Source organism: Hypanus sabinus, chromosome 7 (genome assembly GCF_030144855.1).
Source record: "Hypanus sabinus isolate sHypSab1 chromosome 7, sHypSab1.hap1, whole genome shotgun sequence".
Classification (NCBI taxonomy): Eukaryota; Metazoa; Chordata; class Chondrichthyes; order Myliobatiformes; family Dasyatidae; genus Hypanus; species Hypanus sabinus.
This window is the reverse complement of record NC_082712.1, coordinates 134,868,050-134,887,097: the sequence shown is the minus strand read 5'-3', so window position 1 is coordinate 134,887,097 and position 19,048 is coordinate 134,868,050. Positions and strand designations below refer to the sequence as shown.

At 41.4% G+C, this 19,048-nt stretch overlaps 1 protein-coding gene across 1 annotated transcript in view; it reads right to left on the bottom strand.

Moving 5' to 3' along the window:
- Positions 1-649, bottom strand: part of LOC132397551 (uncharacterized) — a 42,387-nt gene extending 41,738 nt beyond the window's left edge. The window contains exons 1-2 of the mRNA XM_059976374.1: positions 527-649; positions 237-418 (exon numbers count right to left, since the gene is read on the bottom strand). Coding sequence (XP_059832357.1) covers positions 237-418; positions 527-649 — 305 coding nt within the window. The remainder of the gene's footprint in view (positions 1-236; positions 419-526) is intronic.
- Positions 650-19,048: the final 18,399 nt, after the last annotated feature.

Sequence of the window (19,048 nt, the reverse complement as noted above, 5' to 3'; positions counted from 1 at the left end):
ATAAGGAAAGATAAAGAGCAATAATTTCTCATTGAGATTAAACTGGCTTTGACCATGGTGTCTTTGAGATCTGTGTTTAGCTATTGCTGAGGTGGGGTTAAATTTGCAATAAAAACAGAGGATTAAGTTGAAGGAGGGATGAAACATAAATCAGTGAAGGGAAGGATAGATCATCTCAGTCCAATGCTTTGCTTTATGTTACATAGCAAATTTTAGAAAGAAAAATAAAAACCTACCTTATATGCAGAGCATTAGTGCTGTGATTAATTACTGTCTCTCCATCTACTAGGCACCAATTTGTCGTGTAGTTGCTTTCTTCCACTGCTCGAGTTCTGCAGTAAGAGCAGTTTAAAGCAGCGCAAATTTCATCTGGGATTTGGGAACATGGTAGATTGACTCCTCTGTAATTCACACGCACCTGTCATGTGCAAATTAACAGTCAATAAACCAAGAAAGCCAGATATACTTCATATGAAACAATTTGCTAGTGTTGTGTATTAATACAACTGATGTAGAAAATGGGTACCTGCAAGGTGGCATTAACCAAGGAAGTTTCCAAGCCAAAGGAAGCACCAAAATAGGAGAACTGCATGGAGTTGCAGCCTTGAAGGACAGCACCTATTGCCAACAGCCACACATGAAACCCCATAACTGTTCACAAGTTGCCAGTAAAATCAAAATAGTGGAAAGAGAGTAGTTGACATGATGTAAGCCTCCTCAATAATATACTCTGGTTAAACACATAGGAGAGAAACAATAAGTATAAAGTCCTCCATGTAACTTAGCCAAAAGTGAATGTGCAAGGGAAAGAATGTTTAAAACATTTCGCAGCACAAATTGATTTGTTACTACAATTACTTACTGTGATTGGTGAACACTGGGAGGGTTTTTTTCTTCCATTTGAGTAGCTGCCAAGATTCAACCTTGTGATATTTTGCAAATGTACTTAAGGCCAATTTTGTCGCAGAATTTAACTATGTGAGGGCAGAAACACCACTTTCTTGATGTAGATCATGTCTTCCTCAATCCCCACTCCCAGACCAACATATTCCAATAGCTTCAATTCAGTAGTGTCGTCGTATCCTCATGATTCTAATTGTCATCTCTTGGTCTTAACCTTTCCTTGGGAAGATTTTCAAATCCTATTCACCCTTTCACATTGAATACAAGCTTTCAGTTTTGGTATTCTTCTAGGATTTCTTTTTTCATCTTCTGCAGTGCTGTTGTTGTTTTTAAAATATGACCAAGTATTCTTTCTCGTCTAACTCTGTAGCACACTTGCAGAGTTTACAGTGAATGCTTTTGATATCTTTACTAAGAAGACCTTCAAAAGACTTCAGAAGGAAAATCAGCAATTGGCCATCCAACTGCTGTATTTTGTGTTTTAAGCAGAGTTAATTAGCTGCACCAAAAATATTTGCTATAAGGGCATCCTGGTTGCAGTGTGCATTCCACCCTTGGCCAATGTCAGGCAGGCACCAGAGATGTGCACTGATCAGCAGCCACAAGACAGAGCACCCTGATGCCTTCTCAATTATTGAGGGGGCTCAACCAGGCTAGCCTGAGGAAGCCTTGACCAAATAGCACCAACATGTTGCCAGTGGAGCCAGATAAGCTAACACACTTGGCCACTGTTATACCACTATCAAGAACACTGTGCCATTCCGTGCCCGCACTTTGGCAAGGTCAATCACCTGGCTGTACTTCTACTCCCAGCATACAGACAAAAACTGAGGACCACAGCACCAGTGGTGAGGTCCATGAAGGTACGATTAAAGGAGGTGAAAGAGTGCTTACTGGACTGCGTTGAATTGGTTGACTGGGCAATGTCATCTTTGGATCTGGATGAATATGCCACAGTCATCACCAACTTCATCAGGACCTGTGTGGATGAGTGTATGTTTTTGAGAACAAACCAGTCATACCTAAACCAGAGGTCATGGATGAACCGTGAGATTCACAGTCTGCTAGGAGCTACATCCGTGAATTTCGAGTACTGTTCTAGATCATTGGTCAAGTGGTCCAGGTATGACTTGTGGAAGGCCATCTTAAGAGCGGGAAAGCAATTCAGAGTGAAGGCGGATACAGAATCAGATGCACATGAGTTCCGGCAGGATTTGTAGGTCACCACTTCCTACAAAGTGAAACCTAATGTTATAAATAGCTGTGATGCCTCACTCCCAGATGAGCTCAATGCTTTTTATGCACACTTTGTAAGGGAGAATTAAACTACACCTGTGCAAATCCCTGCAGCAGCTGGCAATCCTCTGATATCTGTCTCAGAATGTCTTCCCTCGCAAGGCGTCAGGTCCCAATGGTGTACTTGGTAAGGCAAGAGAAACCTGTGCCAACCAAATGGGAGGAGTGTTCAGGGACGTCTTCCATCTCTCACTGCCACAGTCCCAAGTTCCCAGCTGTTTCAAGAGGGCATGAATCATATTGGTGCCCAAGAAGAGCAGGTGAGCTGCCTTAACAGCTATCACCCATTTGCACTCACATCTACATGATGAAGTGCTTTAGAGGTTGATCTTGTGCAGAGTTAGTTTCTGGCAAAGCACGGACCTGTATCTGCTGCAATTTGCCTATTGCCGCAATAGTTCTACAGCAGACATAATCTCACTGGCTCTGCACTTGCCTTGGATCACCTGGATAACAGCATTTCCTAAGTCAGGCTGCTGTTTATTGATTATAGCTAAGTGTTTGACACTATTATCTCCTCGGCACTATTCAAAAAAACTTGAAAATCTGAGTCTCTGCACCTTCCTCTGCAACTGGATCCTTGACTTCATTGTGAGATCATGGTGAGCATGCATTGGAAATAATATCTGTTTACTGACAATCAACACCAGTGAATCTCAAGGATGTATGCTTATTCAATTTCTCTACTCTCCCTACACCCATGAATGGGATGCTAGGCACAGCGCAAACACCATCTTTAAATTTGCAGATGATGTTCTTACACAAATAAAGTCACCAGAGAAAACTACTGGTAAATACGAAGCAGCTTCTTTATTCAACACAACAAAGTACAACAGGCATCTTACGGATATGCTTTGGTGGAAAAGTCTCCTGGCCCAACATGGGACTCAAAATTTTATGTGCCAAACATCAAAGGACAACTCTCCATTTACAATTTTTGGACAATGCTTTCTTTGAAACTACATACAACCTTTGCACCCCCTGATTCACATCCATACCACAGACATCCAAATGAATTTTAATCTACATTGTCCGGACTGGGATTTACAGCTTTTAGAAAACCATTGTTCAGAGCTGCACTCCAAATTAAATGCACAATCCATTTTCAGATGTGAATACTGTATCGGTAGCCAAAGTCAATTGCTAAATGTATATGTCTGCCATCCAATATTTTTATTAAATTTCACATAGGAAAATTGTGGGTTGCTGGGTGGCGTGGCTCAAAGGGCCAGGGGTCTATTTTATAAAAAAATAAACAGATACTCAGACTGGCTTCAGATCTAAATTGAAGCATCTGCACTCTTGCACTGGCTACAAAGACCTAATTTTCTATTTACAACAGAATGCTGAGAAAGATCCGTATATATTCTGGTTTAAAAAAAACATTTGCTTGTAACTACAGTAAACATCATTACTGAGTATTAATAAATGAGATTCCTGCAAATACATTTAACTTATACTGATTCCTTTGCTCCAATGGTCAAATTCTTAAAAGTCACAGTACTTACAGGGTTAAACAAGTCATGGATATTATTTCAGTTTAACATGTTGCAGAGGCATCTAAAAGCTAGAGCGTAATGGAAAAAAAAACCCTCTTGCTTTGTTCTAGAAATGACATAATGAAATCTGTTTCAAGAGTTGTACTGCTGTTGTATTCATTTATTTTTGACCAGACTCTTTTACTCTGTAGTGATTGTTGGCAATGAAATAATTTTGCATTCCTAAAAGACTTGCAATAAATTGCTTATGTCCATCACTATAGCAAGCAATCATTTTTTCTCCAGTGAATGATATTATTTTTCTTTTTATGTTCTACTTTAAAAGGTAACCTCCAACCCTCAGTAAAGTTAATGTAATGTATAAATACTCAGGCTCACCCTGTTTGAATAAGGTTTTAAAAAATCACAATGTTCTTCAGAGAAGTAAATCCGCTTTCCTTTGTTGGTCATGTCTATATTCAATTCCAAGCTCAACAAATTTGGGGCTGACTATTAAATGCCTTCTCAAATGGCCAGATTACTCAACAGCAATTAGGAATGGGGCTTTGCCAATTCTCAAAAAGTGTTCTTAATTTCACTGATACAGTGCCTTTAAAAAGTATTCACCCCCCACCCCAGAAGTTTACATATTTTAATGTTTTCAACATTGAGCCACAATGCATTTAATTGACTTTTTTGACACTGATCAACAGAAAAAGACTCTTTCATGTCAAAGTGGCAGCAGATCTCTATGAAGTGATACAAATTATAAATATAAAACAAAAAATAATTGATTACTTAAGTATTCACACCCTTAAATATGACACCAAATCATCGCTGGTGCAGCCAATTGGTTTTAGAAGTCACATAATTAAATAGAGATCATTGTGTGCAGTCAAGATGTTTCAATTGATTGTAGTAACAATACACCTGTATCTGGAAGGTCCATCTGCTGGTGAGTCAGTATCCTGGCAAAACTACACCATGAAGACAAAAGAACATTCCAAGCAACTCTGTGAAAAGATTATTGAAAAGCACAAGTCATATGGATACAAGAAAATATCCAAGTTATTGAATAGCCCTTGGAGTATAGTTAGGTCATCATCAAGAAATGGAAAGAATATAGCACAGCTATAAATCTGCCTAAAGCAGGATGTCATCAAAAGCTGAGTGACCGTGCAAGAAGGAGATGAGTGAGGGAGGCTACCTAGGGAGCTCTGACAACTCTGGAGTTACAAGCTTCAGTGGCTGAGATGGGAGAGACTGCACATACAACTGCTGCCCAAGTAACCAAATAACCATATAACAATTACAGCACGGAAATAGGCCACCTTGGCCCTTCTAGTCCGTGCCGAATGCTTACTCTCACCTATTCCCACCTACCTGCACTCAGCCCAAAATCCTCCATTCCTTTCCTGTCCATATACCTATCCAATTTTTTTTTTAAATGACAAAATCGAACCTGCCTCTACCACTTCTACTGGAAGCTCATTCCACACAGCTACCACTCTGAGTAAAGAAGTTCCCCCCTTGTGTTACCCCTAAACTTTTGCCCCTTAACTCTCGTGACCTCGTTTGAATCTCCCCTACTCTCAATGGAAAAAGCCTATCCACGTCAACTATCTATTCCCCCTCATAATTTTAAATATTTCTATAAAGTCTCCCCTCAACCTTCTACGCTCCAAAGAATAAAGACCTAACTTGTTCAACCTTTCTCTGTAACTTAGGTGCTGAAACCCAGGTAACATTCTAGTAAATCTTCTCTATACTCTCTTCATTTTGTTGACATCTTTCCTATAACTCGGTGATCAGAACTGTACACAATACTCCAAATTTGGCCTACCAATGCCTTGTTCAATTTTAACATCACATCCCAACTCCTATACTCAATGCTCTGATTTATAAAGGCCAGTCACTGCTTTATGGGAGAGTGGCAAAGAGAAAGCCACTGCTGAAAAGATCTCATGTGAAATCTCAGCTGGAGTTTGTCAGATGGCATGTGGGAGATTCTGAAGTCAGCTGGAAAAAGGTTCAGTGGTCTGATGAAACCAAAATTGACCTTTTTGGCCATCAGACTAAACTGCCCATCTTCAAAATCACACCATCCCTACTCTGAAGCATGGCAATAGCTGCATCCTGCTGTGGGGTTGCTTTACTGTAGCAGACCCTAGAAGGCTTGTGAATAAAATGAATGCAGCAAAACACAGGGAAATCTTGGAGGAAAACTTGATGCAGTCTGCGACTTAGAAGATTTTTCTCCAGCAAGTCAGTGACACCAGGTGTAAAGCCAAAACTACACAGGAATAGCTTAAAACAACAAAGGTAATGTCCTAGTTGGAGTCTGGACTTCAATTCAATTGAGAATTTGTGGTTGGACTTGAAAAGGGCAGTTTATACATGACCCCGATTTAATCTAACAATCCTTGAGCGGTTTTGTAAAGAATGGAGAAAAATCAGTGTCTAGATTCAAGGATGTAATTGCTGCCAAAGTTGTAGCTACTAAATACTGACTTAAAGGGGTGAATACTTCTGCAATAAATTTTGTGTTTTATATTTGTAATTAATTTGGATCAGTTTGTAGAGATCTCTTTTCACTTTGGCATGAAAGGGTCATTTTTCTGTTGATCAGTATTAAAAAACAAATTAAAGCCATTGTGATTTAACGTTGTAAAATAATGAAACATGAAAACTTCCAAAGGGGATGAATACTTTTTATAGACACTGTACATGCTCTTGATAATTTTATTATTCACTCCTTGTTCTGGATTTCATCAAGATATTTGCTCCATATCATTTTAACACTTTGATCTGATAATCCCTGGACCTTTTAATCCATTTTGTTTTCAATGGCAATGCCAGTTTAAAAAAAATCTGTACTACCATTGAGGATGGCGGCAGTGTGGAGATTGGTTTTTACCAAAGTATGGCACTCCTTCCCTCCACTAGCCTGCTGGTCACTCTTGGACAAGGTGTAGCACCTGTTTAGCCCCCCCAATCAGGGTCACGTGAAGCTTTAGCAGCAGATGGTGGTTGGTCTTATAAGCAGATGATGCCTATCGTAATTTCTGGTTATGTGACAACTGCCACCAGACAATCTCTGAAGAGTATTGATAATGGCTGGGGTCACCCATCTTGTAAGCCAATTCTGTAGAAAAATTTGATGGAAAGATCATGAACACCTAAGTCATATGACACAGCACGTAACGAAGAATGAACTATTTAGGACCTTGCTATGACCAACCTGTCAGACAGGAGATAAAAGTTTGAGAGCACATACCAACAAGGCTCAGGGATAGTTTCTATCATGCTGTTAATCAGACTCTTGAACTTACCTTTCATAAACTAAAATATATACCTATGATCTCCTAATCTAACTTGTTGAGGCCTTTGAACTTCGTCTGCTTGCATTTCACTGTGCAACTGTAACACTATTCCGCATTTTGTTACAATTTTTACCACCTCAATGCACTTATGTACAGGATGGACACAAGCAAAAGTTTTTCACCATCTTAGTACAGGTGAAAATAAACAAACTTAATTCGGAGATAATGCAATAGCTACCCTGAAATCAACTACCATATTTATGGGTAAATTATAAATTCCTACTAATATCTTGTGGATTTTGTGTATACTGTATATTGTATCTTGCACTGACTCCTGGAAAGCTAAACTGCATATTTCCTGGCCCTAAACTCCTTGATAAGAGGAAATAGCCTCTACATACTTTTATCAGCTTCCCATTTGAAAATTCATTTTCTAAATTACAAGAGGGTTAAGGTTATTAGGTAACCCTAATTCTAATTTGGATGATTTACCCTTGTATTTTATTCCTTGGATTTCAAACAAGATGCTGGTAAATTTATACTTGGTGTCCTAAGGCAATTACACATCCAAAATGCTTGAGAAAGTCAGGCAGCTTCTACGGAAAGGAATAAACACTCAAGGTTTCAAGCTGTGCCCTTTCATCAGGACTGGAAAGGAAGAAGGAAGATAAGCCAATTTATCTTTCAGAACATGGTTTCCATAACTGCATTGGAACTGCAGTAAATGTGACAACTACTGTATATACAAAGCTGTTTCACCCTTTTATTATTTTACCATAGAAGCATAGAACACTACAGCACAGTACAGGCCCTTCAGCCCTCCATATTGTGCCAACCCATACAATCCTTTAAAAAAAGTACTAAACCCACACTATCCCATAACCCTCCATTTTTCTTTCATCCATGTGCCTGTCCAAGAGGCTCTTAAATACCCCCAATGTTTTAGCCTCCACCACCATCCCTGGCAAGTCATTCCAGGCACTCACAACCCTCTGTTTCAAAAACTTACCCCTGATGTCTCCCCTAAACTTCCCTCCCTTAATTTTGTACATATGCCCTCTGGTGTTTGCTATTGGTGCCCTGGGAAACAGGTACTGACTATCCACCCTATCTATGCCTCTCATAATCTTGTAGACCTTTATCAAGTCCCCTCTCAGTCTACGCTCCAAAGAGAAAAGTCCCAGCTCTGCTAACCTTGCTTCATATGACTTGTTCTCCAGACCAGGCAACATCCTGGTAAATCTTCTCTGTACCCTCTCCATAGCTTCCACATCCTTCCTATAATGACGTGACCAGAGCCGAACACAATACTCACAAGAAGTGCGGTCTCACCAGAGATTTGTAGAGTTGCAACATGACCTCTCTACTCTTGAACTCAATCCCCATTTATGAAGCCTAGCATCCCCAGGCCTTCTTAACTACCCTATCAACCTGCACAGCAACCTTGAGGGATGTATGGATTTGAACCCTAAGGTCCCTTTGTTCATCCACACTCTTAAGTAAATGACCATTAATCCTGTACTCAGTCTTCTGGTTTGTCCTTCCAAAATGCATCACCTCACGTTTTTTAAAAAAAAGTTTTCTGTTCTATCCTTTTTATGTTTTGTTCCTATGAAGATTCAACCTAGTCATTAAACAATACTTCATAAACCTACCGGGAACCCAGTGAGCTGCTTAGGATAATTAAGTTAATGTGGCAGTAGATACCAAAATAACCTGTGTTCATGATATTGCAGAGAGAAAAATTATACCTGTGTCCTACAATATCTGTGCCTTGTTTCCAGGAGAGTTAACCCCAAAATGATATACGTCGTTTATGAAGGCGGTTAGTTCCCATTTACAGAAAAAAAAACATTTTAAATGATACAGAAGGCTCATAAGGAACATGATTTAAATTCTCAGAAACTTTCTTCTGCAGCCACAGGTGGAGTGCTGTATAAATCTGCAAGGCAAGTCAAACTGGACCCGAGCCATCACGTCTAAGTATTATCAGAAGGTTTCCTCTCAAAATTTGGCCAGAAATGCCAGAAAGCATCCAATCCTATGGGGAATGAAGCAGTGCTCATGTTCAGAAGAAAAATAAATAAATGGTAAACATATTTGAGAATAGAATGGCATCTAGAACTTGAAGCTTCCCAGAGCACTCTCTAACCACACTTCCTAAAAGAGCAATGATGATGGAGCTCTCCCTTTTTAATCAATATGATCTCTGAAAACCTTCAGCTACAGGATCCTCTGTGCATCTGCAGATTGCTCTCAAAGTTACGGGCGCCTTCATTTTTAGAAGCTCTGCCTCAGGATATTAGCGCTATATGACACTTTGTAAACAAAGGCTCCCTCCTTTGTAGTAGTGCTTCAGACATCTTTACATTCACGGTTGCATGTGGCCACACTGTAGAGCACGCAGGAGTCAGGCATCCATAAGAAATGATTCCCTGCAGACATACCCCTGACAACTCGGCTCTATAATTGTTTTGTGTAGAAAGCAGCTGGCTCCTGCGTACACTCCTCTACCACCCGTGCCTCACCCCTCCCTGAAACTTTGCCATTTCTCCATCATTGTAGCATATACCCATCTCTTGCCAACATTCTCTAGTAACTGAAAAAGTGAAAGTGCTAGATGAATTGTAGTGTTTCTGTGCGAGGTCTTCTTCCCCGTGTCAGAGCTGTGCGGAAAGGAGCTGTCTGAGCATTGATAACTACTGCTCCTGCCACAGTAGGGACATTATTATTGCAGTACTAGTAAAAACAAAGTGAGAAATATTACTAATGCACTTTTGACACCAGAACTGATCAAATAAATTAGCTGGGCTACATTCCCATTCAGGTTGCCATTTGAACTTGAACGTGTTCGCAGTCTGACAAATTCTGTGCATGTCCCAAACTATATTGTAATGGAAACAAAGCATTGAAATATTTATTGCAATATGCTTCATGTGATGCAACCTGTTTCAGTCTTGCTGCATTTTTCACAATTTTTCTTACTTCAAACATCTGCAAGCCTATTTGTTCACTGACCTCCCCCATCAAATCATTCAGCCACTACTGAGTTACTCACTGTATCCCTAGTTTTCAAATTACTTCCCTTCAATTGTGGAGTTAGCTAATTCTTGTCACACCACACTGTCTGACCCAAATAGCACTGAAAAAAACATCACGAGTTTGTATGTTAAAAGGACTGTAGAAAGTATAGTTTTACTTGCCAGAATAACACATTGTCTACAGATAGCCTGGGATCCAAGGTACACCTCCGTATTAGGAAATCCACAAGCATTGTGCATATTAGGTCACAGTGCTAGAAAATAAATTAATTTCTCTGCAAGAATGAGGTTAAATATGTGACTATTGTGTCGGAGCATCTCCACCATGTGGCATGAAGTGGTAAAGACCAAGTTAAATCAACATTTCTATGATCCAGTTTAGCTTGGAGAGGCTGATGGATTGGAGTCACTCATAGCACATTGGACTCATTTCTGTGCTCTATCAGCCCATCTCGTCTGTGATGAACCATTAATATGCATAGTCCCATCGACCTGCACCACGACCATTGCCCTCCATACCTCCCCCCCCGTTCACATAACTACCCAAATTTCTCTTAGATGTTGAAATAAAACTCGCATCCACCACTTGCGCTAGCAGCTTGTTCCCACTCTCACCACCCTCTGAAGAAACTCCCCTTAGACATTTCACCTTTCACTCTTAACCCATGACCTCTAGTTGTAGTTTCATCCTGCCTCAGTGGAAAGAAGCCAGCTTGCATTTACTCTATCTTTACCCCTCATAATTTTGTATACCTCTATCAAATCTCCTCTCGATCTTCTACGTTCCAAAGAATAAAGTCCTAACCTATTCAAGCTTTCCCTATGTCTCAAGCACTCAGTCCTGGCAACATCTTTGTAATTTTTCTCTGCACTCTTTCAGTCTTACTTACAGCTTTCCTGTAGGTAGCTGACCAAAACTGCACACAATACTCCAAATCAGACCTCACCAACTTCTTATAACATTTCAATGTAACATCCCAACTCCTATATGCAATTCATTGATTTATGAAGGCCAATGTTCCAAAAGCTTTCTTTATGACCTGATCCACCTGTGACGTCACTTTTAAGGAATTATGGATCTGTATTCCTGGATCTCTGTTCTCCAACTGCTCAGTGCCCTAACACTCACTGTGTGAGAACTACCTTGGTTGGTCCTCCTAAAGTGCATAATCTCACAGTTGTCTGCATTAAATTTCATCTGCCATTTTCAGCTCATTTTTCCAGCAGATCCAGATCCTGATCCCGAGCCTTCCTCGATGTCTATTACACCCCCAATCTTGATGTCATCCGCAAATGTGATGATCCAGTTTACCAGAGTATCATCCAGATCATTGATAAAGACAGACACAGAACAGAACAGTACAGCACATGAACAGGACAATCAGCCCACAATTCTGTGCCGAACCAGCTAAAAAGAACATTTAAAAAACCCAAACATTAATCCCTCCTACCCACACCATGTCCACATCCCTCCATCTTCATTACATCCATGTGTTTATCCCAATGTCTGTTAAAAACTTCCAATATATTTGTCTCTACCACCATACCAGGCAGCAAATTCCAGGCATCCACCACACTGGGCAAAAAAAAATTACCCCTCACACCCCCTCTGAACCTATCCCCCCTCACCTTCAATGCATACTCTCTGGTATTAGGCACTTCTACTCAGGGAAACAGATAGTCTGTCTACTCTGTCGATACCTCTCAAAATCTTGTAAATCTCTTATCAAATCTCCCCTCAGCCTCCGACACTCCAGAGAATCCAAGTTTATCCAGCCTCTTGTGAAAGCACATGCCCTCTCATCAGGAAGCACCCTGGCAAACCTCTTCTGCATCCTCTCCAAAGCCTCAACATCCTTCCTGCAGTGTATGGAATACACCAGGTGTGGCCTAACCAGAGCTTTATCAAGTTGCAACATAACCTCCTGACGTTTGACTTCAGTGTCTCAACTAATAAAAGCAAGCTTTCCATAAGCTTATCAATCTGAGTAGCCACTTACAAAGAGCTATGAACTTGGATCCCAAGATCTCTCTGCTCAGCAACACTGTTAAGGACTTTGCCCTTAACAGGGTACTGTATCCTTGCATTTGTCCTATGGGGGTGCAACACATCACATTTATCTGAGTTAAACTCCATCTGCGAGTCTCAGTCCATATCTGCAATTGATCTACATTGCACTGTGTTCTTTGCCAGTCATCTACACAATCTACAACTCCACTGATCTTGGTATCATACACAAATTTACTAACCTACCCATCTGCATTTTCATCCAGGTCACTTATATACATCACGAACAGCAGAGGTCCCATGGACCTCCACTAATTATAGACCCCCTCCCCCAGCTTAAATGTCCCTTCAACCACTGTCCTGTCTATGTGCAAGTCATTTCTAAATGGAAACAGCTAATTTGCTGTGGACCCCATGCATCCTAATCTTCTGGATTAGCCCCCATGAGGGACTTTGTCAAATGCCATGTAGGCAACATCCACTGCCCTACCCTCATCAATTTCTCTTTTTGCCTTGTCAAAAAACTCAAGATGGTAAGGCATGACCTGCCATGCACAAGGCCATTCTGGCTCTCCCTAATTAGGCCACGAGTTTCCAAATGCTCATATCTCTTATCCCCAAGAACTTTCTCTGGCAATTTTCCTACAACTGACATGAGGCTCACTGGTCCTTATTCCCTAGGATTTTCCTTGTTCCCTGCTGAAATAGAGATGCAGCATTAGTTCCTCACCAGTCCTCCGGCACCTCACCTACAGCTAGAGAGATCACAAAGCTGCTGGTCAAGGGCCCAGCAATCTTGTCTCTTGCCCCCTTCAATAACCTGAGGTAAATCCGATCAGGTCTTGGGGATTTATCCAGCTTAATACTCATTAGGAGGCCTAACACTTATTCCTCCTTGACCTCTTAATACACAGTCCTGATCTCATGGTCTTCCATATCCTTTTCCTTGATAAACACTGAAGCAAAGTACTTATTAAGTACTTCACACAGGTTCTCTGCATCCAAGTAAATGTGCCCTGCTTTATCCTTGAGTGGTTCCACCCTCTTCCTCTTGATGTATAGAACACCTTGGGATTCCTACCTAATAAGGACCCCTTTGGCTTTTCTAATCCCCTTCTTTATACTGAGCTGCTTTTCTGGCTTCTTTATACTCACATGCTTTGTTTGATTCTAACTTCCAAAGCATTACATACTTCTCCCTTTTCTTGTCTAAATTCGTCACCTGTCTGGATTTACAAGATATTTTTATCCTTACATCTCCTTCTTTCCTTCTAACAGGAACATACCTTTCCTGTACTCTGTGCAATTGGTCTTTAAACACCTTCCACATGTCTAATGTGAACTTGCCAGAGAAAAGGTGTTTTGAATTAATGCTTCTTAGTCCCTACCTATCACCCTCATAATTTGCCCTACTCCAATTTTGCCTCTCAATACCTTCCCTAACATCTACCTTTTGGTCTGATCTTTCCCTTACTGACCAGTTCCAGTTCCCAGCCCCCTACAAAACTAGTTTAAACTCTTCCGAGTAGCATCAACAAGCCTCACAGCGAGGATATCGGTTCCCTTCCTGTTCCAGTACAACCCGTTCTTGTAGAGGTCACCCTTCCTCAGAAAAGGTTCCAATGATCCAAGAACTAGAAGTCTTGTTCCATCTCCACAGCCACTCACACATCTGTGCTATCAGCCCCATTCCTCCCTGCACTAGCCCATGGAACCAGGAGTAATCTGGAGATTTCAATTTGGAGGTTCTTCTCTTCAGCCTCTTTCCTAACTCTTTATGCTCACTGCACAGGACCTCTTACCCTTTTCTGGCTGTCATTGATGCCAATATGCACCACTACCTCTGCCTGTTCCCCCTCTGCCTTGAGAATATCCTGAAGCTGTTCCCATTCATCATGGACCCTAGCATCAGGAAGCACAGGATCCTGGTGTCTCTTTTGCAGCCACAGAATCTCCTTTCTGCCCCACTATCTATTAAGTCCCCTAAAACTACTGTACTGCCTGACTTTACCCTTCCCTGTCTCGCCTCAGTGCCGGCCATAATGCAACCAGCCAGGCAGCTGCTGTAGAAATGATGGGTCCATTTCTCCAGCAGTATCCAAAGAGGTATACTTGTTGAAGGGGAATGGCCACAGGGGAACCCGACACTGACTTCTTAATGTACTACCTCTCCTGCTCGTCACCCATCTATGGTACAAAGCCGGTAACTGGGTGGGATCACCTCTCCAAAAGTCTCACCTGTAATAACTTCAGCCTCCCAAATGATCCTGAGTACATTGAACTCCTTGACCCGGTCAGTCAGGAGCTGAAGTTGGGTGCACTTCCCGCAGATGTAGTGATCAGGGAAAGCGTCAGGTAATCTGAATTCCTATCTCTGAGAGGAGCAGCATTCCAACCTGACTACTTTATACAAAAGATAGACAAAAGGCTTGCCTATTCTTAACTGTGCCTCCTCCTGTAAGCCAAAGCCTTCAACACTTCATCACTGGCACACTTAAGCAATGGCCACTCTGCTGGAGCCTATCCTCCTTTTATTTGTAGCTGTGATTAGGCCTCTGGCACCAACACTTTCCACCCCTGCACAGCACAAGACTGGTCTTGCCTGAAGCTGCTCTCTTTATCCTCTCTCGACTTCTGTTGGGGTCTAACACCAGCAGTCACTACTCTTACCTGAGGTGAAAAAAAAGACAAACAACAAAGGACCCAGCACTGATCCCCATGGTTCACCACTAGTCAACAGCACACAGTCAGAAAATCAACCATGTACTACCATTCCCTGGCTTCTCTCATGAAGCCAAACTCTAACCCAATTTACTACCTCATCTTGAATGCCAAGCAACTAAACTTTCTTGACCAACCTCCCATGCAGGACCTTGTCAAATGTCTTGCTAAGGTCTATGTAGACAACATCCACTGCTTTGCCTTCAACTTTTCTGGTAGCTTCTGCAAAGAAATCTAAGATTGGTTAGACAAATCTATCATATACAAAACCATGATGACCATCTTTAATCAGTCCCTGTCTATCCAAATACTAATATATCTGGTACCTTGGAATAGCTTTCCCACTGTGGATGTCAGGCTCACTGGCCTATATTCTCATGTTATTCTTAGAGCCTTTCTCAAACAAAGGAACAACATTAGTTATTCTCCAATCCTCCAGCACCCCAACTGTGGGCAAGGATGTTTTAAATAGCTTCGCTATAGCCTCTGCATTTTTTGCACTAGCCTCCCACAAGCTGAGGGAACCTTGTCAGGCCCTGTTGATTTATGCACAGTAATTCACTTCAAAATAGCAACTACCACCCCCTCTGATCTGTACAAGTTCCATGACCTTCCTGCTGCTTTGTCTTATTTCTATAGACACTACCTGTCTCCTGAGTAAATAAAGATGCAAAAAAAAAATCGATTTAGGAACACACCCATCTCTTTCAGCTTACACAGATTACTGCTCTGAATCTTCCAGAGCACCAATTTTGTCCCTTGTTCTCCTTTTGCTCAATGTATCTTTAGAAGCTCTTAGGGTCCTCCTTCACCTTGACTGTTAAAGCAACCTCATGCTTTCTTTTAGCCCTTCTGATTTCTTTAACTGTTCTCTTGCACTTCTTATATTCCTCATGTACCGCATTTGTTCCTAACTGCCTATTCCTGCTATGCACCTTTTCTTTCTTAATCAGGATCTCAATATCTCCAAGAATACCAAGGCTCCCTAAAGCTGTTTTCCTTATCTTTCATCTTGACAGGCACATATAAACTCTGTCCTCATAAGTTCACTTTTGAAGGCTTCCCACTTACCAGGCACACCTTTGCCTGAAAACCCACCAGTCCCAATTCACGCCTGCCAGATCCTTTCTGACACCATCTAACTTGGCCTTTCTCCGACTGACAATCTCAAACAAAGGACTAGATCTATCCTTTTCTATAATTACCTTGAAGCTAATGACATTATGATCACTTAACGCAAAGTGCTTCTCTACACTAACTTTTGTCACCTACCCTGTCTCATTCCTAAATGGAGATCTAGTTGGAACTTCTGTACTGATTAAAGAACTTTCTTGTACATATTTGACAAAGTATCCCATCCAGCCTTTTTCTAGTATGTGCCAGTCGATATGTGGAAAGCTAAAATCACCTATCACAACCTTGCTTCTTGCAGCAGTTTATGATTTTACCAATTTGCTTCTCTAAATCCCGTGGAATTTTGTAGTCTATAATACAATCCCATTAATATGGTCATATCTTTCTTATTCCTCAGTTCTACCTGCAAAGCCTCACTAGATGAGTTTTGCAGTCTGGCTTATCTGAGCACTGCTGTGACATTTTATAACCACTTTAATCCTTCACTTTATATCACTTCTAAAACAACAGAACCCCAGAACACTGAGCTGCCAACATTATCCCTCCTGCAACTAAGTCTCACTAATGGCTACAGTCATAATCCAAAATGCTGATTCTTGCCCCACAATCATCCAGCATTCCCACAATACTCCATGCACTGAAATATACATAGCTCAGAACACTAATCCCTCTATGGTCAACCATTTGATTCCTGACTTTGTAGGAATCACATCTTCCTCCACAACCTCTTCATTATGTTCTGGCAATCTGGTTTCTATCCCTCCGCAGGTTTAGTTTAAACCTACCCATGCAGCACTAACAAAACCTTCCCACTAGAATATTAGTTCCCCTTCAATTCAGGTGCAAACAGTCCCTTCTGTACAGGTCCCATCTTCCTTGGAGGAGAGCCCAATGATCCAAAAATCGTAAGTACTTCCTCCTGCACCATCTCCTTGGTCACATGTTAAATTGTGTGATCTTCCCATTTCTGGCCTCACTAGCATGTGCCATGGGTAGTAATCCCTGGGATCAAAACTCTGGAGGTCCTGTCCTTTTAACTCAGCACCCAAATCTCTGAATTCACTTTGCAGGACCTCATCACCCCTCCTACTCGTGTCACTGGTACCTATGTGGACCACAACCTCTGGCTGCTCACCCTCACACCTAAGTATACTGTGGGCCTTATCCGAGATGTCCCTGACTCTGGCACCCAGGAGGCAACAATCAGGGAATCTTGTTCTTGTCCACAGAACCTCCTTTGTATTCCCCTAACCAACTAATCCCCTATCAATACAGCTTGCTTCTCTTCCCTTTTGAGCTACATAACAAGACACCAGAAACCTGACTGCTATGGGCTTCCTCTGCTACATCATCCCCCAACAGTATCAAAGCAGTATCACAGGGGTACGCTGCCTCTATCTTTCCCTCTGACAGTCACCCAGTTACCAGTGTCCTACACCTTGGGTAACTACTTCCCTGTATGTCCCATCAACCCCTTAAGCTCCCAAATGATCTGGAGTTCATCCAGTTCCAACTCCTCAACAGTCTGTTAGTAGCTGCAGCTGGATGCATTTTTTTTTGCAGGTGTAGTCATCAGGGACACTGGAGATCTCCCTACCCACTCCGTATCCTGTAAGAACATTCCACTATACTGCCTGGCATCCTCCACTGCTCTAAATATGCAACAATAAATGAGAAAAATTCTACCTTCTGCTTATGCCTCTCTTCACTGAAGCTTCGATGAGTCAAAGGCTCAACTCCCTACTAAAGGCTGATTTATACATGTGCATTGCATCCATGCCGCAGGTATCGCGTACTCTATGCCGTATATATGCTGTAGCCTACTCTGCAGGGTGACGTGAATCTTTCCAGAAAAGTTACTCGCGTTGCGGCGACGCAGCCCACTACAACTGTGATTGGCCCGCTTGGTAGCATTGCGTTTCCTCCTATGCATTTCCGATTGCTTCTTCTCCACCATGTTTGTAGGCTGTGTGTACACTGATGCGAAATAGATGAACCAAATTGTCAAATCTACCTGCCGACATGCGAAAATATTTAAAATGCATTTCCTCATCAATATCTCTCACGAAGAAACTCAGCACAGTAGCATAGAAACCCCACCCCCAAATAGCATTTTGGCGCACATCTATGCTTTCTTGCTACAGCGTAGAGCAACGCAGAAGTGAAAAATCAGGGTTACGGTGTAGGCAGTGGTGTAGCCCGTATGCACAAGTATAAATCAGCCGTAACACTCGCCCACTCACCTGATGGCCATTACATTTAAACACAACTTTTTATTGAATGAGTGCCAAATTATGTGCAATTTAATGTCTCTGGAACTGTGGCATGCAAACTGTGCCACCTTCCCCCATTCAGTTCTTTTAAACTCTCTCCCTCTAAGCAATTGAATGTCTCCCTGGGAACTAAAATGAGGAGTTCCAGAGGAGAATTAGAATGTTGATAATCAACTATTATAAAGACCAAAAATTAACAAGTTATTCTGACACCACCAAAACAGCTCACCTCTTCAAACAAAGTAAACCTCAAAGTTAACATAGCTTAATTATATTTCTAAGGAACAATCCACATGCCTTGAGCAAATCATATGCAAGTTTCCTAGATTTTTGGTCTTATTACAAAGACCCTGTTAAAGAAAGAGAATGATCCTAATAACAAGCAAGCTACACAGTTTCCATCACTGGCTTTTCAAATTTCAAATCATAATTTTCAAATTTCATTAGGTTAAAGTTACAAAGCAAACATGAGGAAATCTGCAGATGCTGGAAATTCAAACAACACACGCAAAATGTCGATGGAACACAGCAGGCCAGGCAGCATCTATAAGGAGAAGCACTGTTAACATTTCAGGTCGACAGTGCTTCTCCTTATAGATGCTGCTTGGCCTGCTGTGTTCCACCAGCATTGTGTGTGTGTTGTTTGGTTAAAGTTAGTTTTTTTTGCTACAAAGTTCCTTGAAAATATTACTGAAAAATTTCATGCCTGCTCACCATGTGACAGCAAAATCCTTACTTTCATTAATACTTTTAAAATCAACTGCACAAATGATTACCATTATCCCCCATCAACTAGTGCACCACTTTTACTGTAGATCAGTAACACATCCCAAATTAATGTTTTCTGTTACTACATTTGGTGTTGCACACA